The 18,159-nt window shown below is 44.9% G+C and overlaps 1 protein-coding gene across 7 annotated transcripts in view; it reads left to right on the forward strand.

The window, feature by feature from the left end:
• Positions 1 to 18,159, forward strand: part of STAMBPL1 (STAM binding protein like 1) — a 68,536-nt gene that overhangs the window by 18,471 nt on the left and 31,906 nt on the right. Inside the window, exon 1 of one of the 7 annotated variants that reach the window (XM_075935098.1) lies at positions 9,853 to 9,876. The exons of 4 other annotated variants lie outside the window; for them this stretch is intronic. Coding sequence is in view for 1 of the 3 variants with exons in the window: in XM_075935096.1 (XP_075791211.1) it covers positions 10,659 to 10,676 (18 nt within the window). In the remaining 2 variants the exon portion in view is untranslated. 2 more of the 7 variants (XM_075935097.1, XM_075935096.1) reach the window with 2 other exon arrangements.

Here is an 18,159-nt window from a genome sequence, read left to right on the forward strand (position 1 = left end):
GGAGGAGAGTAGGGTGGAGCTGTGTAGTATGACAGAATGTATTCAGAGTTTCACTAATCACATCTATCACTCTGGGTAAACCCTCTGTTTCTTGACCTTCAGAAAGTGAACAATATCCACCTTTCATTACATTATGTAGCGTAACAGATTGTTCCACTGCCAAAGGACTTGAGAGCAAACTCTTAAAATTCTTAACTCTCTGGCTATGTCTAGACTATGGGGTTTTTGTGGGATACCAGATGTATTCCACAAAAACCCCACCGCGTCCAAGGAACACATTTTCTCCACTGAAAGAGGAGGCTTTTCTGAAAAAAAAAAAGCGGAAAAAGCTACGCAAAATGCAGACCACACTTTGCGTTGCTTTTTCTGCAAAAACGCCGCAGTCAACACCTAGCCTTTGTGCCTGTATGAAATACAAGGATCCCCCTCACCAAATATAAACTAGTCACTACAGACATGGGTGGATCCAAACAGACTTGTCCTAACAAATAAGAAAATAAATCATTCTCAGCCCTATGACTAACTATTGAATAGGTGAAATGAGATAACTGACTGCTTTAAAATTCAATCTGTCCATTGGGGATGTGAATGGTTAACTGGTTAACCGGTCAGGGTGGGAGCAGCTTTCTCACCTATAGTTGGCAGGGGGCTGTTCCAGCCCCACAGGTCCGCCGTGGTGGGAGGGAGGCACTCCAGCATGGCCAAAGTAATACCTGATCATGGTGGGCCTGGCTTGGGTGTACTGCAGGCAGGGATGCTCTAGCCCAGCTGGAGTAGCTGCTCCAGCCCCCCACCACCCTGTTGGTTAAACATAATGCTTAACTGGGTAACTAATGGGATTCAACATCCTTACCTCCCACAGTTTTAAAGGAACTAGCTGGGAGATATCTCAGAATGATTAATGTTCAATTTTAACAAATCTGAGTCCTGGGGAAGCTGCAGAAGAGGGGTGGAAAGCGAATATGCCAATATTTAAAATGGGAGAGGCCAGTTAATCAGCCATTAGTCGTGGGTAAAATCATAGAAATGGTCATGGGTGGCAGCTGTAATAGGCCGGGGAAGACAATGCCTTCCCAAACTGACAGCCCAACCCTGCCCGCAGTCTGCTCCCAGCCTCCACTCCTTTCAGTGCATCTCCCTTATGCTGTCTGGGATTCCACATATCTCTCCTCACCTGAGGCCAGACAAATGTTATCTTTTTTTCATGGACACAACCCACTTCTTCAGATGAATGGAGCAAGGGGTAAAGAGGTACAAATAAATAGTAGGAAAAGAGGGGAGATGTGAAGGGAAAGAAAAGGGAAAAAAATCTTGTCGATTAGGGTGTCCGTGCTAAATGAGGCCATAGAGTGGGCTGTGAATGCCTGATACTTAGCTTTTGCTGTCATTAGGGTGTTGAATACAGCTTCCCATCCAGTTCATGTTTTTGTTCAACCCCCTCTTTTTCTGCTATGTATTTGTAACTCTGGACCACTTGCTCCATTCATCTGAAGAAGTGGGTTGTGCTCATGAAAGCTCATGATACCATCTACATTTTTGTTAGGGTATGTCTACACTACCCCGCTAGTTCGAACTAGCGGGGGTAATGTAGTCATCCGCAATTGCAAATGAAGCCCGGGATTTGAATTTCCCGGGCTTCATTTGCATGAAGCCGGCCGGTGCCATTTTTAAATGTGTGGAATGAGGAGTACAGCTAGTTCGGATTAGAAGACTAATCCGAACTAGCTACTCCGTGCCGTGTGTAGCCGCGTGGCACGGGGTTCGAACTAGCCGGCATTTAAAAATGGCGCCGGCCGGCTTCATGCAAATGAAGCCCGGGAAATTCAAATCCCGGGCTTCATTTGCAATTGCGGATGACTACATTACCCCGCTAGTTCGAACTAGCGGGGTAGTGTAGACATACCCTTAGTCTCTAAGGTGCTGCAGGACCATTCCTTTTTTTATTTTTTTTCAGTTACAGACAAACACAGCTACTCCTCTGAGGCTGTATCTTTTTTAATGAACTTACAAGTTTAAAAGTAATTGTGTTGATATAGTATGCACAGTCTTCCGTAAGATATTTGACTTTATAATGCATGACATCCATAGGGGAGGATGGGGCTCAGGACAACCCCTCCCCCCATCGCAGGCCCAGGCCCTGCTCTGCTTCCATTCCACCTTTTCCACCAAGCCCCTACCTTACTTCTTTCTGCTTTCCACCTCTCTCCCAAGTGACGCTGGGAGCCAGCAGGGTGGGGCAACGTAGGTTGGGACCAGGTTGCTCATTGCTGCTAGCACCATGCCCCATGCTAACTCCCCAGGCCATCTGGAGCCCACATCCCCCTGAAATGCAGGGCCCAAGGCAGTTATCCCAGCCTTACGTGGGACAGCTGTGAAGAACCTTAACACAATTTTTGGATATATAAACAGAAGAATATAGAGTAGATGTAGGGAGTCAGTATTACCTCTTCATACAGTGTTAGTGAGATCATTACTGGAATATCGTGCTCAGTTCTTTAAACAGAACGCTGACAAATTACAAGAGAAAAGCTAAAAGAATAATATGTGGTTTGGAAAACTTGCCATTATAATAAGAGACTAAAGAAGTTCAGTAGTTTATCCAAGAAAAGGTTCAGAGTTAATTTGATCATGGTCCATATGGACTGATACGGGAAGATTGGATACTAGTTATACCTTTGTTTTCTAGATTATTAGGCTATCAATGATAGAAACAGAAGCTGACAAATTCATTTTGAAAATAGATGCAATTTTTTAAACAGTGAGGGTAGTTAACCATTGAAAAAATTTATCTGGGGATGTGATGGATTTTCCATCACTTGAAGTTTTCATATCAAAATTAGATGATATGCTACCAGATATGAGCTATACTAGAAGATAGACTTGATGCAGGAATCACTTGATAAAATTCTGTGGCATATGTTATGCTCAAGATAAGACTAGATAAACATTATGATCCCTTCTGGCCTTAAAAATCTATGTAAATCAGTAATGGACCATAAATCCCCTAAATTAAAGAATAAAATAATCTAAGAAATTTTTCCATTTTCTACACCAGTAATTTCCAGATTGCAGAAATAGTCAGTAACTTTGGGGAAGGGGAGGAGGGAATTAAAGGAAAATAACCATAATGGCTTTGGCTAGGAGAGGCATCAGATACTTTAAAAAAAATAATTCAGTATTTTTTATTTTCAGTTCCTAAGAGAAACTGTGGATGTTGTCTCCAAACTGAGCTGGTAACAGCTCCATTACCTTTAGTATTTCTGTTTCAACTTCAAGTATTTGGCTCTGTTTGAGTGGTCCTTCTGCTAATTATTCTACTGAACAGAAATGGACAGCGCCACCTGGTGTACAGTTTGGGAACAAAAATTGGCTTAGACGTTTTAAGATTGGTGCACTGTTAGATAAATTGGGATGTGCAGGCTGGCTGACAGAATTGACAGGACCTTGGGTGGGTTATGGGGGAAAGGATTCCTCTGGATTAAATATCAAACTTTGGTTATATGCCACACTTTTGAGAGTTATATTTGAAATGGGATATGGTTAAAAAATAATAGCCTGGAAACTTTTCAGATAGATGGAATCCCATTAATAACTTTTTGAGAAAAAATGGGTGAGAAACATATATATATTACATAATACAATTATGTGTTTTAATTCAGCCTGTTCCTGTATGTGTGTAACAATATATTTTAAGTATTCCTTTCCCTCTTGAGTGGGCTGGATGTGTTCCAAATATAGCATTTCATGTGGAAATGCAGATGTTAAAGGCAAGAAAAATTGGCTTTGTAATGTGCCAACCAGTTAATGTCTTTGTTCAAGCCCAGACTAATGGTGTCAAAACTGTAGATTAATTCCAATTCTGCAGACTCACTCTGTAATTCGGTAGTGTGTATTGCCATTTCTGATATCTGATTTGTGTCTGTTTATCCATTGTTGTAGAGACTGTCTGATTTGGCCAATATATAGGGCAGAGGGGCATTATAGGCACTTGATGGCATATATCACATTAGAGGATATGCAATTGTATGAGCCCCTGATGTCATGGCTTATTCTGTTAGGTCCTGTGGTGGTGTCGCTTGTGTAGATATGTAGACAGAGCTGGCAACAGGGTTTGTTGCAGGGGTAAATTCCTGGGTGAGTGTATCTGAGGTGTGATGTGTGGCTGATGGCAAGGATTTCCTTCAGGCTGGGGGGGCTGTCTATAGGCAAGGATTAGCCTGTCTCCCAAGGCCTAAGGGTGAGGAATCATTTTCCAGGATAGATTATAGATTGTCAATCTATATACATACACACATGTAAATCTTTGTGGGATAATGGCCTTAGATTATAGAGTTTTCAACTGGCACATACATCAGCAAAAAACTTTGCACATTGGATATTAACTAAATAATAATAACCTGCTTTGTTTTACTGTTAGTACAGCAGACATAAAAGGTTTATTGCAGGTACATAAGAACGGCTATAGTGGGTTAAATGATGTATTTTAAAGTTACAGATGAACATGGCTACTCCTCTGAGATTTAAAAATATTTCTCACTAGGCAAAGTTAGATATCAATAATAGTCTCGTAGCAGTTTAAAACACTAACAAAACACACAAATGGTTTCATGAGCTTTTGTCGGTACAACCCACTTTTTCAGATGACTGCAGTGTTGGAAGTCCAGATCCAAGAATAAATAAGGAAAGGGGGAGAGGAGAGAAGGAAAAAAATGGAGGGAAGGAAGAAAAAAGAGAGGGTGAGTAGATAAGCTTCAGAGGGATAGCAGAGTTAGTCTGTAACAGGAAAGACTTAAAAAATCAATAAATAGTCTAGTACAGTGGTCTCCAACCTTTTTACACCCAAGATCACTTTTTAAATCTCAGAACAGGCGAAGATCTACCGCCCCACCCCTTCCTTGAAGCCCCGCCCTCTCTATTCTCCTCCTGTCCATCACTTGCTATCCCCAGCCCTTACTTACACACTCTGATAAATAGTTTATTTTTAAATTATGCGATACATAAAATTAAAGTCACGTATTTATAGTTATGAAATAAATGGTCTGTTTTTTATTCATGCTATTTAAATCTAAAACGAAGCATTTATAATTATACATTTTGTGGGGACAGAGTTCTGCGGCTGGGGGCAGGGGAGAGGGAACAGGGTGCTGGGAGGGCAGAGGACAGGGTTCTGCAGCAGGGGACAGAGTGCCAGTGGGGACAGGTTTCTGCAGCTGGGGACAGGGTGCCAGTGGGGACAGAGTTTGGGGAGTGGGGACAGGAATGGGGACAGAGTTCTGTAGCTGGGGACAGGGGAGTGGGGACAGCGTTCTGTGGCTGGGGAGAGGGGGTTGAGGAGTGGGGTGCCAGTGGAGGCGGAGAGTCCTCTGCATCTCCCTCCTCCCAGGATTCTCCCCCCCCAGGGAAACCAGCGCATGCCTGACCCAGGGCCAACTCCCCCATCCGCACAGGGAAGCCCCGCGCGCGCTTGTCCCGGTGCCAACCCCCCACCCCCGTGCAGGGAAGCCCTCGCGCACGCCTGCCCCAGGGCCAACTACCCCGCGTGCGCTGGGAAACCCCCTGCACGCCTCCCGCAGGGCTGACTCACCCCTCTTGTGTGGTGCAGGGAGCCGATGCTCCCTCCCACAGTACACCCAGCAGAGCAGCTAGTGCACTTCTGGAATCGCCGGAAGTGGCACTAAGCTGCGGGACTTCTGTCCATCCCCGGGAAGCCGACACGACTCTATTTTCACTGGAGATAAGTAGTGGGGCTTCTCGGGGGTGGGAGGGAAATGGGGGCGGGGCAGACAGGATGCCTCGCGAGCGACTGGTCGAGGCCTCGTGATCAACCAGTAGATCGCGATCGACCTGTTCGTGACCACGGGTCTAGTAGCACCTTAAAGACTAAATAGTTACAAGAGGCTGATAAGAACCATTAGTTTGCATTTGGAAAGGAAGCTGACCAACACCAGATTCTAAACAGACATCAAGAACCATTAGCACCTTCATTTGTTTGTTTGGATCACAATTGTCACGTTACTGGATTTTGAGGGGAGCAGCCAGATCACTGCTGCACCCATGGAGGGGTGTTGGCCCCAAAAATGGTAAAAAAGGGGGCCATGTGAGGTGTTGAATAGAAGCTTACTGTCTGCTAATCTTATGTACGCTAGTCATGTGATTGTATAATGTCTGTGTGTGTAGTTCGGAGTCTGTAATCTGTGTAGATACTGAATATTTCTCTGCATGTGGTAGAGCAGTGGGCAGAGCCCAGCCTATGGACATGCTAATCAGCGAGGGCCTGTGGGACAATGGCACTCAATGGGCCAAGGACACATCTAAAGAATGAGTGGTGACTCATACCTAAGGGCTACCAGCAGGGGACACAGGAATAAGCCGTGGGCCAGGTGACCTGCTGTAGCCAAGAAGAGACCAGGAAGGAGGGACAAATAGGCCATGTGGTGGACTACATCTTGGTCTTCAGCTCAGCACTTCATCCCAGAGGCAGCAGTGCAGGGATCGAAAAGCCAGAAAGAACTATGGACCCATCCTGATCCTAGGATGTGTAACAAGAACTCTTAAGCCAGCAGCTGTAACATCTCTGCTAGAGCCTGCATCAAGAACTGGGAGGTTCGGTGCATGTAATGTATGATTCTTTAGCAACCTTACTCTCATGCTTTTCTTTCTTGTGGTAATAAACTTTTAGAGGATAGATTCTAAAGGATTGGCTCAGCATGATTTGTGCGTAAGGTCCAGAGGGTAAATTGACCAAGGATCTGTGGCTGGTTTCTTGGAACCGGACAGAACTTGTTCGGGGTAGGTGGGATTGGGTGCTAAGACCCCCCACCTGTGTATGAGGCCCGGGGCCACCTGGGGCATGGATATTGCTGGGGTGCCAGAGGGGTTTTGCTCGTGAGGCTTCAGGCAGGCAGCTGAAGCGCTCTGTGGGACTGGTTTGTGGCCTGGTTGGAGAGGTCACCAGTCTGGGGACTGTAAGGAGCCCCGAGGTTGAGCAATTCGCACTGAGCGGACGCCCTCAGCTGTGCCCAGACCGGCCCGGTCCGTCACAACGATTCATACCATTTGCATGAGAATTAAACTTGTAAATAAAGTTAAGTTCCACCCCTTCTCTGTGTATTTAGCATGTGGAATTGGTCTGAAACAAAACAGCAACTTGGAGATCCATTAATGAGAGTCCAAGAAGATTAAAGTGTTCTCCAACAGGTTTTTGTGTGTTGCCTTTTCAGATATATGATTTGTGATCATTAATTCTTTCCCATAGGCATATAGACTGTCCAGTTTGGCAAATATACAATGCAGTGGGGCATTACTGTCATAGATCACGTTAGTTAAATGAGTCTCTGATTTGGTGGCTGATGTGGTTGGGTCCAGTGATGAAATCGCTTGTGTATATGTGTGGGCAGAGTTGGCACTGGGACTGATTGCAGGGATGGGTTCCTGGATGCTTATGATGGTGCCTGCCGCCCTCTGAAGTTTTAGCTATCACTGAATCTCAATTTTGCATAAATATCTCTTCATTTATTATTGGGAATTAGAGATAAGGAATTTTGTATATAATATATAGCTATGATCATGCAAGAGGATCTGTACATGCTAGGGATGTTAGTGGCTAACCATCTAACCGTTTAGCCAATAAGCGATTGCTTATCAGTCCCGGTTAACTACACCCCCAGAGTGCTCTGCATTTAAAACTTTAACCAGCAGGCTGGTACCAGAAGCAGCAGTGTGGGGCAGCAGCAGCCCCTGTCCACAAGGGGTCTGAGCTTCCTAGATACTAATTTCTCATTTTGTGTGTATGAAACTGATTGTTCCTTCCAAAGTGAAGTACTTTGCATATGTCCTTGTTGAATTTCATTATATTTAGCTTACACCATTTCTCCATTTTGTCCAGATCATTCTGAATTATAATCTTATCCTTCAAAGCACTTGCAAGCCCTCCTAGCTTTGTATCATCCACAAACTTATAAATGTTTTCTCTATGCCATTATCTAAATCATTGATGAAAATATTGAACAGAACCAGTCCCAAAACCGATCCCTGCAGAACCCCATCCATTATGCTCTCCAGCATAACTGTAAACTAATGATAACTACTCTCTGGCAACAGTTTTCCAGCCAGTTTTGCACCCATCTTAAAATAGCTTCATTTTGGTTATATTTCCCTAGCCATATAGCCACAGCTAGACCCTATGTATCTACCTTAGGTACAAATATAGGTCCCCCTATACCATAGCAGATGAGCATTTCATATTTTTAACAGATTTACCCTCACAATACTCCTGTTATTCCTAGTTCACCAGACTATCTGACCTGCCCAAGAGCATACTAGGATTTTCTGGTGAGCAGATAAATGAAGGCTGGTCTCCTTGATCTCATCCTGGTACCTAACCACTGGACCACACTTTCCTTTTCTGATCTGTTTGGAGGGATAGGCCATTGGAAACCAAAAGTATGAATTTTATATTTTCTAGTTCTGAACTGATTAGAACTTGCTACTGTGATCATTTTGTTTTTATGTTGCTTTTCCTTCCCCTGTTCTTCTGCTGGATTTTTGTATGTTTAGGCCCATATCACACATCTGATTCCAGTCACTAGAGCTCTGAGCAGGCACAGAAGTCCACTAGTGAAGCCATTTGCAGGGTCAGAGTATAAGGGCTGCAGAAGGCCCAATCTTGCAGATTTATACACACGCTCAAATGTACGCATTGACTTCAATAGGTCTTGCAAAAGTTTATGCAAACGTTTATGCAAATTAAGCACAGAGTGGAATATCTTCCTGCTTCATTTGCATAATTAATTAGCAGCTGTTTTTGCACAAGAGGCTTTTGCGCAAAAAGGAGCTGTGTAGACGGCTCCTTTTTGCACAAAACCCCCCTCTTGCTCAAGAGCTGTTCTTCCTCATTTTTTCAGGAAGAATGGCTCTTGAGCAAGAGGGGGTTTTTGCGCAAAAAGGATCTGTCTACACAGCTCCTTTTTGCGCAAAAGCCTCTTGCACAAAAGCGGCTGCTAATTAATTATGCAAATGAAGCACGGCAATATTCCACTTTACGCTTCATTTGCATAAGCTTTTGCAGAAGAAGGCTACAGTGTAGCAGTAGAAAGGGTTTATTGCATGTACATAAGAATGGCTATAGTGGAGTAAATCAGTGGTCCATCTAGCCCATATCTTTCTTCTAATGCTCATGCCAAATGCTTTTTTAGGATGGGGTGACCGGAACAACATGCTGTATTCAATGTGTGGGTGTACCACTGATTTATATAGTGGCATTATGATATCTTCTGTCTTATTATCTACCCCAATGACTCCTAATTTTTTTTTGGACTGCTGCATATTGAGTAGTACTAAGCATGTAAACCAGGAGAGTCAAGAGAGAACATCACACTGGGGCTACTGTGATAGCTTAAAACATCTACATTTTGGGTATATTATAATCTGTCTAATCTAAGTATTTATTATTTATTATGTAAAAGAAACAGTAAAGTTCCTTCCTTCTTATTCCTCTATAGCTAATCTTGCTTGCTAGATTCAAACAGTGGGCATGTTTATTTCAACTGCCTCTTGTGTGTTCCCTTTTCTCCTGATGCTTTTCTCAAAACATTTCTTTCTGTCCTTTAAAAAAAAAATTGCAGGCAAAACACACAACATGCTGGCCCCAACGTGCATTGTATCAAATCGTTGGCTGAGTTAGCACATGTTCGACCTCCAAGAGGTGAATGGCACGTGAGACACACGGCTCACCTCGTGAGCCTCTATCTTGCAAATACACGCCAACCTGAAGAGTTGTGATCAGGAGCGACACACCCCTCTCCCCACGGTGCGCACCTCTCCCCAGTGCAAAGGTCCGCGGGCTCATCGGGCCCAAATGGGCACGGCCCCAGAAAGGTTAGCTAGTGGGCTGCGGCCAGGGAGCCAGATGGGAACGCTGCGAGGCAGGGGCTTTGCCGTGCCACACACCTGCCCGCGCCTGGCGCCCTGCGGCGGGCACCACCGGCAGCCAGCCGGCCTCCCGCCATGCCCTGCCCTGCCCTGCCCTGCCCTTGGGGGGCGTCTCCCTCGCTCCCGCCCGAGGGGGGCCCGGATCTGGCGCGGGCCCACCCTGCCCGTGTCTCCCAGGCGGCATTTCCAGGCTCGCTCCCGGCAGGCAGCCGGCAGCGGGGCGGGGGAGGCTGTTCCTGCCATGCTGCTTCCTGAGTGGCGGGGCGGGCTGCAGAGCTCCTCCCCCCTGCCGGGGCCGCGGCTGGGCTCACTGCGGCGGGCTCGCCTCGGGAGCCGCCGAACCGGCTCTGCGCCCCGCACTGCCTTAGGCGCGGGGCTGCCCGGCGCTGCTGCTGCTCGGCGGGGCGCGCTGAGCTCCTGGAGCGGGCGGCCGGGCAGGGCATCCCGCTGCCCCAGGAGCCGCCGGTGTCGTGCCCGTCTCAGGCTCGGCCCCTCGCCGGGCGCGCCGGAGCAGCCCCCAGCCCCCGCTTGTCGCCGTCCCGCGGGTGCGAGCCCCAGCAGCCGGCGCCGGGGAACCAGCCCGGCTTCCCGGTAAGAGCCTCCCCCGCTCGTGAGCATCTGCCTCTCCTCGCTGCGGCTGCTAGGAGGGTCCGTCTGCCCCTCCCCCGCTGAAGGGCGCAGATGCGCTGGGAGGAAATGAAACCGACTATCGCATCATCTGCGGGCTGATGGGCTGGGCGGGGAGGGTAAGTGAGAAATCGCCTCCTCGGGGGTCAGCGGCTGCAGGGGACGGCATCCTCCTCCCCCTGTTTTCCTGGGGCAGCTTATTATTGGCTGCACCCCACGTGTAATGCCACAGTGTGTAGCCAGGAGTGCAACCAGGAATGTCTTGATCCATTAGTGCTCACCTCCTGTTGTACCCCAGTCATCCCGGTGGCCAGAGCCTGGGTAGGGGGTGCCGAGAGCCTTGGAATGAACTGAACACCCTGCTTAGAGTGGAAACGAATTGGAGGTGAGGCAGCACCTCAGACTCCCGGTTCCAGCAGCTATGCCCAGAGATGTGCCAGAGCACAGATGGGGCATGGCCAGCCCTAACATGGTGTCATAAATTTTAAAAGTACCCCAGCTAGTCTGTAACAGGAAAAACCATAAAAAAACAACAAATAGTCTAGTAGCACATTAAAGACTAACAAAACATGTAGATAGTATCATGAGCTTTTGTGGGCACAACCCACTTCTTCATGATACCGTCTACATGTTTTGTTAGTCTTTAAGGTGCTACTAGACTATTTGTCATACCCCTCTGAGACTGTCAAAAGTTATCAGTGTTAGTCTCTGACTTAAAATGAACTTAAAAAACAACAGTGGTCCTGAAGTACCTTAGGGTATATCTACACTAGCTCGTTAATTCGAGCTAGGTAGGCAAATCAGGGAACCAGAGTTGCAAATGAAGCCTGGGATTTAAATATCCTGGGCTTTATTTGCATGTTCCCGTCCGGCCGCCATTTTCTGGGCCATGATCTGGGCACTGCAGTGGCAGAGCTGCATAGCCACAGCTATGTGGCTCTAACATCATTGTATAGATGCTTTTTTAAAAGGATAGAAGGGGATTTTTGGTCAGTGCTGATAATCCAGTTTTTCAGGAAGCAGTAGTTAAGTTAATGGAAGAATTCTTCCATTCAGTTCACCTGCATCTAACTAGAGGTGAGGTTAGGTTAGGTTAGTTTAACTGTGGCGCTCAGGAATGTAAAATTTTTCACACTGCTGACCAACATTGCTAGGTCGATCTACATTTTAAGTGTAGACCAGGCCTTATATAGGTACACAATCAAGCAAAGAACAGCAGCGTGATGGCAATAATTTTTTAAAAATTGCACACATAATCAGACAAGAAGCACTATCAGTTTGGAGAGCAGAAGAAGAGGGTTCAAAAGAATGAAATTGAACTAATATTGAATTTTAGGCCTTGTCTACAATAACGGGAGCTGTCAATCTAAGTTACATAATTTTAGCTGAATAACATAGCTGAAGTCAATGTGCTTAGGTCTGCTTACCATGGTGTCTTCAGTGTAGTAAGTTGACAGCTGATGCTTTCCTGTCAGCTACACTTCTTGTTCTGATACAGTATTGGAGTTGATGGGAGAGCGCTTGGAGATGGATTTATCATGTCTACTAGATGCAATAAATTGACCCCCGCTGGATCGATCACTGCCCATCAATCCATCCTGTAGAGAAGACATGCCCTCAATGTCTGAAATCCTGGGACTTTTAAAGTGTGCAGACTCTTGTACTGCAGTCCATCACCACAGTATCTGAGTGCCTTTCAGTCTTGTATTAAGCTACGAGATTAACATCTGTCATGTGTTTGCTCTTTTTTGCTCTCCCTGGGGGAAAGTGTATAGCAGAATGTTTTGTTTTGCAGTTTATTTATGATATGCACATGTTGATGTGTGTTTGTCAGAGAAGGCAAAGTCAAAGAAATGTGCACCTGAAATGAAAGGTTTGTGATGGTGTTATTTCTCAGGGGGAATTCATTCCAAAGTCTTGGCCTGGTTTGTCTCCTGCACAGAGGAGTTTTACCTTTAATATGAGTTCAGTTTTCTCAGGGGAGCACAGTTTTTGAGCATGATATGTATTGGGTCAGAAGGCGCCTAAAAGTGAGGGGCCCACCCACTGATGTCCGAAACATCTCCCCAAGACTCCAAGTTGCAGCTTCACCCCAAGCACTCGTGCTGCCTTTTCTCCCCAAGTCATGCCCCCTGCTTGCTCCTCTCCACCCTCTCCCCAGTTGCTTGCATTTCAGACAGTAAAAAGTGTATGTGGGGGGAGGAAGGGGAAGGTGGGAGGAACAGGGGCGGATATATGGCAGGGCGAGTGGGGCGGCCGCCCCGGGCCCCGCGCTTCAAAAAGCTCCGCGCATGCACCGTGGCACCACCGCACATGCACGTTGCGTCACCACGCATGTACCATGGCAAAGGGGGGCCCCGCAAGATTATGCTGCCCTGGGCCCCGCAAAACGGTCATCTGCCCCTGGGGAGGAGGCATAGCTCTTCCACTATTAAAAGTGATGGGGCCATTCCCGCATCCCTGATATGCATTCTAGAGCTTAAATTGATCTTTTAGATACTGTTAGATTCAGTATTTTATGAGAAGTCAGTATAGGGAATGGAGCTTTTACGGTAGTGTGCGTCTTTTCTAATTGGAGTCTCATAAGTACTAAAGGCTTCTTGCCCAGTTAAATTCCCTTGCTGTAGTCCAGGAGTAGCGATGAATAACTGAGATCAGGTCATTGTTTGCTAGTATGAGATGGAGTCTAGGGATGTAAAATCCCATGTAATTGCTTAACCGATTTAACGTTTAGACCTCCTACCCACATGGCCAGGCTGGAGTGGCCCACCATCACAGGCAGGACCCGCCACAAAAAGGGGCTGCTACGGATGCCTGGAACAGCCTCTGTCTGCAGCAGGCTCCATGTGGTTGGAGCACTGCTTAACTGGAACCAGTCAGCGTCATCCAGTAACCTTTCCTATGGAGTCCCATAGCTAACTTGATATGGCGGAAAATGTTTCTTGTAGATGCGGCGTGCTTATAGTTGCACAAATTGTAGTGAACATATTAGTACAAAATTAAAATAATTGTAAACATACTATTTTTATTTTAAATATGTGATAAAGAAATAAATAATGCGGTGTAATGCTTTGATCCTGCAAACATGCATACAAGTAAGTTTACTCAAGTAAGTAATACAACGGACCATAGTTCCCTCTAAGGTGCACGCCCGTGTAGGTGCGCACTAAGATTTTTAATCCCATCCACCTCATCAGCAGAGCCGCTCAGCAGCACTCTGTTTCCATAATGTGGAAGGTAAGTAGGTGGCTGTCGGTGGGAGAGTGGCGGACAGGGTTGCGTGGCGGCTGCCGAAGATGTGGCTGCAGCCGGGGCCTGTGTGGCGACTGCTGGAGTGGAGGCCCTCATGCAATGGACAAAACAAGTCTCAGAACAGGGGCCATGTGGCAGCGGGCAGAGCTGTGCCCGAAGCTGGGAGCTGCATGATGGCGGGAAGGGCTGGGGCTGAAATTGGGGGCTTTGTGGTGGCAGGCAGAGGTGGGCCAGGAGCTAACGTCATGTGGCAGTGCCTGGAGCTGGGGCTAGAGCTGGGAGCTGCATGGACTTGCATGGCCCAATGAAAAAGAGGGAATAGTACCCATAGGAATTTGCTTTTGGGGGAAATGTGGCTTATTAATTTCTTGGTGGGGGATAGTGCTTGTGGCTTTTCATTTCTTGGTGGGGGATAGTGCTTGTCTAAGGCATGGGCTTGACTGTCCTGCAGTGTAAGTCAGAATGACATGATGAATAATTTGGGTTGTGTGGGGGTGGGGGGTAAAATGGATGTACAGATGGAATGTACTGAAATGTAGCTCTAGCTAAACAGAGAAATAATGTTTTCTTACTGTGCTTAATTGCTCCTAAACACGTTTAGTTTTATCATCTCTAATCATGATGTCATAATGTAATGCTGAGATAGCAATACACTTTCGTGAAAATATTGTTTCCTTTATTTGTAAATGTTTCATAAAATAGTAAAACATACACAGCATTCAGCAGGCCCACTGCCATTACAAAACCAGACCAAACAAAAGAGCAGGAAATAGTTGATACACAATATAAATCCTCTACTGTTACATCATTGCTGGCCCCACATTCTGTTTTCCCTTCTTTACACATTACACACACACACAGACACGGGAGTGTCTAGAAGAGGGCTATAAACAGAGAAAGTTGGCTACTGAAAATTTTGCAGTATGATTTTTTTTTATTTGACTTCATATTAAATAAACACTTAAAGTCATATACCTTGTTTTGTTTTAGTACTCTTTCTTTCATAGCATTTTAAAAAATACACATAAGATCTTTGTTAATAACTTGGGTGACACATTGGCACACATCCAAACAAGTGCACATGACCTCAATATAGATAGGTGCACAAGACAAAACTCATTCCATTCATGGATGGAAAATCTTAGAGGAAACACTGCAACGGACCGACTCATGTGCATTAACATACATAAATAAGATATGTGCAAGATCAGGTGATAAGGCATCTTCCAAAAATTGATAACCAATTTGGGGGAATTAATAGCCCACTGTGAAAAGATATAATTAAATCCTGGGCCACTTAGGCAAATTCTGTTAAATAAGCTGAAGCACTGTTTGAAAAAATAAAACACTTGGCTTTTATTTTCTTTAAACTTTAAACAGATTTCTGTATACTTGCCTGACTCAGATTTCATTTCCCTGTCAAATGTTACATTGATATTGTGTGTTACTTTCTAATAAAATATTTTTCTTTACTTTAACAATTATCAATTTATTAAATCTTTCAGAACATTTTTCTGGTCACAATTCCCAGTATCTCTTGTTATATCAAAGCAATGGGTGCTTGTCTCTAAGATTCCTGATGGCTGGATATTACAGGATATTTCCTGATTTAAAATGTGATGAATCAGAAACCAGCTTTATGGCATTTTTAAACAATATTTTTATCAATAAGATTTTTGCTTGCTTGAAGGAAAATTGTTTTAGCTTGAGGGGGAAAAAAGCAGAAATCCTCTTATCAGTAATTGTTGTGACAAGTGCTTACAGAATATCGTCTACATCCACACAAGTAAGATGGATTTTGAATGGTTGGTCAAATCTTTTACATTTCAGTTCAAATTATTTTTTAATATCTGTTTGATACAGTCTGAGTAACCCAGTTTGGTGCAGGATATGTGGTTTTAAGTGTTCCTTTTGAAAATACTTTCCCCGCCTCTTTACATGGTTGTTTATTTTCTAAAATGTCTTGACATTTACTTCACTCAAGTTCATCTCATCTGACAAAGTGGATTTTGCCCAGAAAACCTCATGATAGTGTATATATATATATTCTTGTTAGTCTCTAGGCCTGATCTACACTAAAGAGTTATTTCGAAATAACTCTCCTCATTTAGAAATAATAAATAGGCAGTAGAATACCTGTGTCTTAGGGAAAAAAAGTTAATTGTTCCATTACTACGCATTGATACAAATGTCTAGATTCCCACAGAATTGGTCAAATATTTGCTAAATAATTTATTTGACAAATATCATGATCCGGTGAGTATTTTTTAAAATATTTGCTTGGCTCTGTTAATTAGTCTAGAAATATAATCCAGTCATGAACATTTTAAAAACACTTTTCACAAGCCAAATTTAAAAGGATGTACTTTGCTCCAGTTAAAAAAAAAAAGTGTTCAGCCTACCTGTATATGGAATTGATTGGTGGTTAATTCAGGTGCCTAAAGTCAAAGGGACTAATGGTGTGCTTAAAGTTAAGCATGTATGCAAGTGTTTGCAGAATAGTATCGAGAATTCCCCCACAAAGAAAACATAAAAGAAGTTTAAATGTTACAAGTATCTGTCAATTTTGTGTTCTATGTAAGAAAAATGGGGCTAGTTAAAGCACTCTAAAGTCTTCTGATAAATGTTACATGATGATTTTCAGACCATTTATTTACATGAAGTTTTCTGATTCATTTAGGCTACATTCTGTAGGAAGATGCAGGTTTTATTGTACATCTTCAGTTCCGTTTGTAAAAATAACATATAGGTTTGTATGTTTGTCTCTTTGGTTGTTTTGTTTACTGCTGCTTGACCACAATGTACATTGTAGTAAACTTAGTATGTTAGAAGTAAATCCATTCTTTCAAGAAGGACTTCACCCCCATTTTAGTCAAAATGATGAAAGAGCCATTTAAATCATTTTTTAAAAAACCAGGTAACTGTATTGTCTTGATGTCAAACATTTTCAAACCTTGTGCCACCCAAGAATGATTGATTTGGTAATGGCTGTATATCATAGTTAACCAAGTTACCCAAAGGGTGAGGTGTCATTAACATTGTAGCCTGTGCTGCATGCACTCACTCACTCATTCCCGATTAATTTTATTTGCTAAACTCTATGGGAATGTCTACACTGCACGGGTGTTGAGTATAATGGCCCATCCAGTTCAAGTCTTTGTTCAAACCTTGGTCAAATGTGTCAAATTTGCATATGAAGTCAAGTTCTGCAGTTTCTCTCTCCAGCTGGTTTTTGAAATTGCTTTGTTAGTCACTTTTTGATTCATTAGTGAGTGCCCTAGCAAGTTAAAATGGCCCCCATAGGTTTCTGTGTGTTACCATTTCAAATATCTGATTTGTGTCCATTAATCCTTTTTGTAGAGATTGTCCAGTTTGGCCAATATACAGTAATTCCTCATTTAACACTATAGATATGTTTCAGAAAATGATCATGTTAAGTGAAAACGTGTTATGTGGAGTCAATTTTCCCGTTGAAAATGGGGGTTGCGTTTCAAGCAGTGGTTTCTATTGGGACCGGGACATAAGGTTGGGGGAGAAAGGGGACTGGGTTACAGCAGGGAGGGGAGGTGTTTGGCTCTGGGAAAGGGAAAGGGAGGAGAGGGGAGGGGGATTGGGTTGGGAGTATGCCCCTGTGATGGGTCTGCCGGGACCTGCACTGCATCTGGCGAGGGGGGGGGCGGGGTTGCTGGGGAACGGCGTGGCGAGCTGTGAACCCTCCACCACTTTGCAGGGACGTGGGTGAAGCACCACGCAGCCATCAGTGACAGGCCAGCTGGGGAAACCCAGCCGCCAGCCTGCAAGTGGGGACGGAGGAGAGGGGGCAAGGCGTCCGGTGAGGGGGAGTCAGCGGTGAGCGGCGAACCCTCTGCCGCTTTGCAGGGAGGCGGGGGAAGTCCTGTGCCGCTGCTCGCAACGGGCTGGCTGGGGAAATCGTGTTCTGGGGACGGTCATGTAATTCAAAAAACGTTCCCTAAAATAAATCGTGCAGTAGTGGATGTTCAGTGTATGAGGCTTTGATGTGGTGGCTTATGTGATTAGGTCCTGTGATGATGTGCTTGTATAGATGTGTGGACAAAGCTGGCACTGAAGCTGATTGCAGGGGTAGGTTCCTAGGTGAGTATTATGGATGTGTGCTATGTGATTGCTGGAAATAATTTGTTTCAGGTTACAGGGCCATCTGTAGACAGGGATTGGCCTGTTCCCCAAGGCCTGTGAGAGTGAGGGATCGTTTTCCAGGATAGATTGTAGATTGTTAATGATGCCCGGAAGGGTTTAAGTTGGGGGCTATAGGTGATGACTAGCAGTGTTCTGCTATTTTGTTTGTTGGACCTGCCTTGAAGAAGCTGATGC

This window comes from Pelodiscus sinensis, chromosome 8 (assembly GCF_049634645.1).
Source record: "Pelodiscus sinensis isolate JC-2024 chromosome 8, ASM4963464v1, whole genome shotgun sequence".
NCBI lineage: Eukaryota > Metazoa > Chordata > Testudines > Trionychidae > Pelodiscus > Pelodiscus sinensis.